Source organism: Arachis stenosperma, chromosome 2 (genome assembly GCF_014773155.1).
Source record: "Arachis stenosperma cultivar V10309 chromosome 2, arast.V10309.gnm1.PFL2, whole genome shotgun sequence".
Taxonomy (NCBI): Eukaryota; Viridiplantae; Streptophyta; class Magnoliopsida; order Fabales; family Fabaceae; genus Arachis; species Arachis stenosperma.
Genome location: NC_080378.1, coordinates 97,439,203 through 97,445,588, shown reverse-complemented (window position 1 = coordinate 97,445,588; position 6,386 = coordinate 97,439,203). Strand labels below are relative to the sequence as shown.

The 6,386-nt window shown below is 37.0% G+C and overlaps 1 protein-coding gene across 3 annotated transcripts; it reads left to right on the top strand.

Moving 5' to 3' along the window:
• The first annotated feature begins 208 nt into the window (after positions 1-208).
• On the top strand, positions 209-6,135 carry LOC130961076 (pentatricopeptide repeat-containing protein At5g50280, chloroplastic-like). Of its 3 annotated transcripts, XR_009079354.1 has the most exons (5): positions 209-530; positions 2,328-2,473; positions 2,552-3,543; positions 4,224-5,619; positions 5,730-6,135. XR_009079354.1 is itself a non-coding variant. In XM_057886740.1 (4 exons), exons 3-4 carry the CDS (start codon positions 2,660-2,662, stop codon positions 5,530-5,532), a joined length of 2,193 nt encoding a protein of 730 aa, XP_057742723.1. In that variant the 5' UTR covers positions 209-530; positions 2,328-2,473; positions 2,552-2,659; the 3' UTR covers positions 5,533-6,135. The 3 variants fall into 3 exon arrangements, 2 of the variants coding, with proteins under 2 accessions (XP_057742723.1, XP_057742724.1); XM_057886740.1 differs by having other exon boundaries at positions 4,224-6,135; XM_057886741.1 differs by having other exon boundaries at positions 2,261-2,473; positions 4,224-6,135.
• Positions 6,136-6,386: the final 251 nt, after the last annotated feature.

Genomic DNA, 6,386 nt, shown 5'->3' with positions numbered 1-6,386 from the left:
AGGTCATCTATCTGGTCCTGTTGAACATCAAAACCGTCCTGCAGAAAACCGGTAAAAAATTGGTCGAACCGGTGGTTAACCGACGAACCGCACAAACCAGACGGTTTTTAATAGTACCGGTTTTTTAAAACTCCCCAAAACGGCGTCGTTTTTTTCGCTGAAAAACCAAAAAAAAAACACACCTACCTAACCTAACGCAGTCATTCATCAGTCACCAGTAATATTTCCCTATCCTTCAACGAGCAGAACTGTAGAAGCCAGAAGGAACTCCACCATCCCTAGCCCAATCGACGCCGCCAATGACCACCAGCGGTTGCCACCGTCGCAATTCGAAGATTCAATTGGCGTAATCGTCGTCTGTTCATCTGAACTCTGAAGCTTCTGTTGTCGGAAGCACGGTTTGAAGATTCTGTCGTCGTCATCGGCTGGTCGGTTCGAACTTCGAAGCTTCTGTCGTCGGCCACCTCTGTCCTACCGAGCATTTGTTCTGCCGCCGTGGACTCTGGACCTTCTTTCTTCTCTCTGACGCTGTGAGTTCTTCAATTTTTCAATTTATTTATTTTTTTTAATTTTGTTAACTATATGAATTGCTGCAGTGAGTTCTTCAGTTTTTTATTTCAGTTAATTTTTTATTTTATAAATTATATGAATTTTGGCAGAGTTCTTTAGTTCTTCAGTTTTTTATTTTGTTAATTTTGTAATGCTGAATAGAGTTTTGATATAATTTTGGATTCAAATCTATGTTTGCTTCAATTTATGGTTGCTTTTATTTTGTTAATTTTTCTGAGTTACTGAAATCTGATTTTTGAGCTGATGTTTCTTCTGTTTGTTGTGTTCTGAGTTGGGGTGAGTTGCTATTTTTCTCTGTTTGTTGTGTTTTGAGTTAGAGTTGGTGGTGGTATGATTGCTGAGTTTGGATTAATTGTTTAATTTTTTTTGTTTTTGGATTCTCTGATTTTTCTATTTTTGAATTATAAGAAATTATTTTTGAAAATTTTCTTGTTTTATATTTTGTTGCTGATTGATGAAGATGGCTGATTACTTGTGAGAATTCAGGGAAGAATAATGTTGTTGTTGCCTCTGTGTTAATTGGAGAACTTGACTTATCTGAACTTGTCACATGCTGGCTTTGTGGGACAATTCCAATAGAAATTTTTCAACTTACATGCTTGGTTACTCTTGATCTTTCACTATCTTTCGACATAAATGGTTCAATGCTTTGTTGTTACTGCCTCACCTCCAAGAATTGAGCATGTGGCACTTTGGATTGATGGAAACATTTTCTCCAGAGATCTTCCATTTTACAACTTTGTCATATATTGACATCCCAGTAACTCAAGACCTCCATGGAATAATTGTTGATGGTTGATTTCAGTGAATCTGGGATAATTTTGTCCTGCTGTTTTATTTCTTTAAATTTTGATGGATGATAGTTGATGGTGTTTTGTTAAATTTTCTGAAATAATTTTATTGATGATTGATGATTTTTTTTTTTTTAAATTTGAAATGATATATTTAATTTTTAATAATTTTATTTAATATTTAATTAAACCGGTTGAACCCCGGTTAAATCCCGGTCGAACCATTAAACCAATGAACCAGTCACTCTACCGGATCTTTGACCGGTCTGGTTCTCGCAACCTTGATAATTTGTTACCTTGAATAATATGTTGAAAATATTACTGAGCTAGTTTTTGTTGTTGCTGAAAATCATCACTAAGTTGAATTTGTTAGTGATTAAACCTTGAATTTGTTGCCGTCTTGCTGAATAATCACTTAGTTAAATTTTTGTTAGTGATTGAAGCCTGAATTTGTTAGGGATTGAACCTTGAATTTGTTGTTAAAAATCATTAGAGTTAAATGTTACTGATTATCATGAACCTTGAACTGACTTGCTGAAATAATCACTTTGCTAAAGTTTTTTCTTTGAAAATCATCATTAAGTTGAATTTGTTGTTGAAAATTGTTCTGAGATGAATTTTTCTATTTTATTTGGGGATAGAATTTTAATTTGAAAATGTCTTCATCACAAACACCATTAGAAACCGGTTGTGTTATCTTGTGTTCTCTCTTGTTCATTTAAATTGAGAAATTATTTTGTATTAGTGACAAATTTATTATTATTTTTTTGCATAAGCAGTTATGTCTAATACTTGATTTTTACTAATATGTTTGTGAAGAGATGTATTTTAACTTTTAATTTTATTTTTATAATTTTACATATTTATTTAATTATGACCGGTTCAACCGGGTGAATCAGTGACAGTGACCCAGTTGTATGACCGGGTCAACTACTGGTCCGGTTCTGACCTGCTTTTGTTTGGCAGTGGCCTTTACTCGTTGCTGTGCTTTACCGCCGCCGTGGCCTCTCTCTTGGTTGCAGCCAGCGCTGCCATCCCAAGCACCGCGATGTCTCTTCTCTCCACATTGTTTGTTCCAAGCGCCATCGTGATCAGCGCTTCTTTCTCTGGCGGTACTTTGCTTCCTCTCAACTCGGCTCTGCCATCTGTCTCTTTCCCTCTTGGTTCATTTCTCAACCATAAAATTGCAGGAATGATGACATAGGAAGGATCAATGGTAGCGTGAATTTCTTTCACAATTCAGAAATACATCAAAAGTTCGATAGGGAAATAAAAATCCGTTTGCGCAGAGAAAGAGAATGATGGGAAGTCTGACTCTGAACCTGAGAGTGACACCTTGTAGCTCCTTCACCACCTGCCTTCTTCACCCTCCTTCTCTTTCCAAACCCTACTTTCTCATTCAACCCTCCAATATCCCAACAACCTCACTCTCCCTCTCCGCTTCTTCTTCTTCCTACGATGCACCAATCTCTACACCAACCCCCATTTTCCTCCCTTATCTCCAACAGCAAGAGGAAGATGTTGAGGCTATAGAAATAATACATGAAGAACAAAAAGAAGCACAAGAAGAAGAGCAACCCTGTGATCCAATCTATAAATTCTTCAAAGAAAGGACTTTGGTTCCTTCACAAGACCCTCTAACTCAAGGCAAATTGACCCTCCAGAAGAACCGTCGAATTTCTTGGCACCTTGCTGTGGATACCGCCCTTGACTCTGATGAACAACAAGAGGAAGAAATTGAGATGGGTTTGGACCAAGTTCCATTTAGTATTGAGGAAGAAGAAGGTGAAGACAACAAAATCGAGTGGAAGAAGGAACTCCCACAGGGCATTGTTGGAGAAATTGTTCATCTGGCAAGGAACCTCCCTGAGAATTTGACACTTGAAGAGGCTTTGGACAAAGGCTTTGAAGGGAGGGTCAGTGAGGAAGATTGCTGGGAGGTTCTTGAAGTTCTTGAGGAGGAGAAGCTTATATTATGTTGCTTGTACTTCTTTCAGTGGATGAGGTCTCAGGAGCCTTCGCTTGTTACACCGCGCTCGTGTACTGTGTTGTTCCCGGCATTGGGGCGGGCGAGGATGGGTGATAAGTTGATGGTTTTGTTCAGGAACTTGCCATCCACAACGGAGTTCAAAGATGTTCATGTTTATAATGCTGCAATTTCAGGCCTTCTGGATGGTGGCAGGTGCATAATTCTTGACCTTTTTTTAATGTAATTTGTTTGTCGCTCAGGAAGATTAGTGTATGTAAAAAAGATGCAAATCAAATACTTGTCATTCTTGCTTATATTGAAAATTAGACGCTTGTTGTTTTGAGTATGGATGGGGTAGACACATATATGACATGGCAGCAATGTGGTGACATTTAATCCTTGTAGCCGCCTCCACTCAGTGGGATAAGGTTTTGTTGCTGATATTTCACCTTTTGAAGTATAATGATCAATATTGTTAGTATGTATTACATTAGAAATGACTTAATGCAGCATCTTTGAGCTGCAATTCTGGCAAAATATATTGTTTTCTTATAGTTTTTATTTTTTATTTTTTTTAAAATGTTTCTGTATTTTAATATGGGTTCTTGAAATTGCTCGAAATAAAATTTATGAAACTTTTTTTCTTTGTTTGATCATTACCTTGATGATTCAGCAAGATGTTGGTTATTCCAGTGAGGGCTAAGTGTCTTCATTCCAATTCCGTTTTCCATTTATGGCACGTTGAAGTCCTTTTAACCTGTAGGACTGTTCTGTTTTAGCCTCTTAGGTTCATTTCGTTAGTTTGTTATGAAGCAGCCTATAAACAACGATAAACTTTATCGAAACTTTATGTCCTTATTGCACAAGAACTAAGATAATCTGACTCTTTTTAGGTATGAAGATGCTTGGAAGGTGTACGAGGTCATGGAAACTGAAAATATTCGACCAGATCATGTTACGTGCTCTATTATGATTGTCCTTATGAGAACACTTGGCCATAGTGCGAAAGATGCATGGCAGTTTTTTGAGAAAATGAACAGAAAAGGGGTCCAATGGTCTGAAGAAGTTTTAGGTGCATTAATAAAGTCATTTTGTGTTGAGGGTCTAGTGAATGAAGCTCTCATCATCCAAATCGAAATGGAGAAGAAGGGGATCTCTCCAAATGCAATTGTGTATAACACTCTGATGGATGCATATTGTAAATTCAATCATGTAGAAGAAGCTGAAGGTCTTTTTGTTGAGATGAAATCTAAAGGGATTAAGCCGACTGAGGCTACCTTCAACATTCTAATGCATGCATACAGCAGAAGAATGCAGCCGAAGATTGTGGAAAAGCTTCTGGAAGAAATGCAGGATGTTGGCTTGAAGCCAAATGTGAAATCATATACTTGTGTAATTAGCGCATACGGGAAGCAGAAAAAGATGTGTGACATGGCCTCCGATGCATTCTTGAAGATGAAGAAAGTTGGCATACAACCCACTTCACATTCTTATACAGCTCTGATACATGCGTATTCAATTAGTGGCTGGCATGAGAAAGCTTATGCTGCATATGAAAGCATGCAAAGGGAAGGAATCAAACCTTCCGTAGAAACCTACACTGCTTTACTAGATGCATTTAGGCGTGCCGGCGACACCCAAACTTTGATGAAAATATGGAAGTTGATGATGCTTGACAAAATTGAAGGAACACGTGTTACGTTCAACATTCTTGTTGATGGTTTTGCTAAACAAGGTCGATACATGGAAGCAAGAGATGTCATTTCCGAATTCGGGAAAATGGGATTACACCCAACAGTGATGACATACAATATGCTGGTGAATGCATATGCACGAGGAGGGCGACATTCAAAGCTGCCTCAGTTGTTGAAAGAGATGGAAAATCTCAACTTAAAACCAGATTCTGTCACCTATTCGACTATGATATATGCCTATGTTCGCGTCCGAGATTTTAAGCGTGCATTCTTTTACCACAAGCAGATGGTCAAGACTAGGCAGGTACCAGATTTGGCTTCATACCAGAAGCTTCGGTCGATTCTTGATGTAAAAGCTGCAAAGAAGAATAGGAAGGATAGGAGTGCCTTGGTTGGTATAATTAATAGTAAGATGGGCATCACAAAAGTAAAAAGACAGAAAGATGAGTTTTGGAAGCACAGGAAGAAACATGTAACGAAACGTAGTGCTGATGCTAGTACCCAGTGAATTATTCCGTGTTCCATGTACGAAACTGGAACTTTGATGTTTCATTGTACAATCAGTTTGCCTAGTGTTATTTTGTCATGTAGTGAGGTATGAATTGACGATATTATCCTGGGCTTCTAGAATATAATAAGTAGTTGTGACTCGGTCTAGCTAGGACAGAGCCATCCTAATCCTAAAGAGACTTTCTTCTGTTCTAGGTTTCCACAAAGGGGTATCAGGGTATGAGAACGCCTTTCTCCTATAATCAAGTCTTTGGTTTAGATCAATCAATCCACCGGTGAATTTTCTGATTGATTAGAAAGACCAACCCCGGCCCTAGTGAGAAGAAGATGGTTAGACGCCAATTGAAAGAGTGGTAGTTTTATCCATGATGACCGGGTGGCTCTCTTTGCCCTTTCGATCTACTAAAGCAATTTCCCACGGTCAAGCCTAGTAGAGCTCCTAGTCCGACAAGGGGGAAGCGTAGCAGGATATTAACAAGGAATTGCTAGTTGTTGGCTTTAAAAAGGTGAAAAAAAGTTACTTGACTAAATATTTGGCCTCAAGTAATCTGAGAACTAGTCTAACAATCAAGTTTTTTTTTTTAAATATTCTTTTATATATTTTTTTTGGTTGTCAATACTCTTTTATATTTAAAGATGTTCAATTATATTACAAATTAAATTTAATTTTTATGTAAAAATATTAAAATATTATAGAATTTATTTTAACAAATTAAATAATTTTTTATTATTAATTTTAGAAAGATTAAAGTATCCTTTAAATAATAATTTTAAAATTACTAAAATATCTTTGTCGGACTAATTATTTTTTTATTTATTAGCAATAAAGAAATTTAATTCAATATCAAAATA

What these genes read in the sequence shown, in the direction of transcription:
- LOC130961076 (XM_057886740.1), top strand. Translation starts at nt 2,660, where the DNA reads ATGATGGGAAGTCTGACTCTGAACCTGAGAGTGACACCTTGTAGCTCC. An exon ending in GGCCTTCTGGATGGTGGCAG is followed by an intron (nt 3,544 to 4,223) that starts GTGCATAATTCT and finishes GACTCTTTTTAG; the next exon opens with GTATGAAGATGCTTGGAAGG.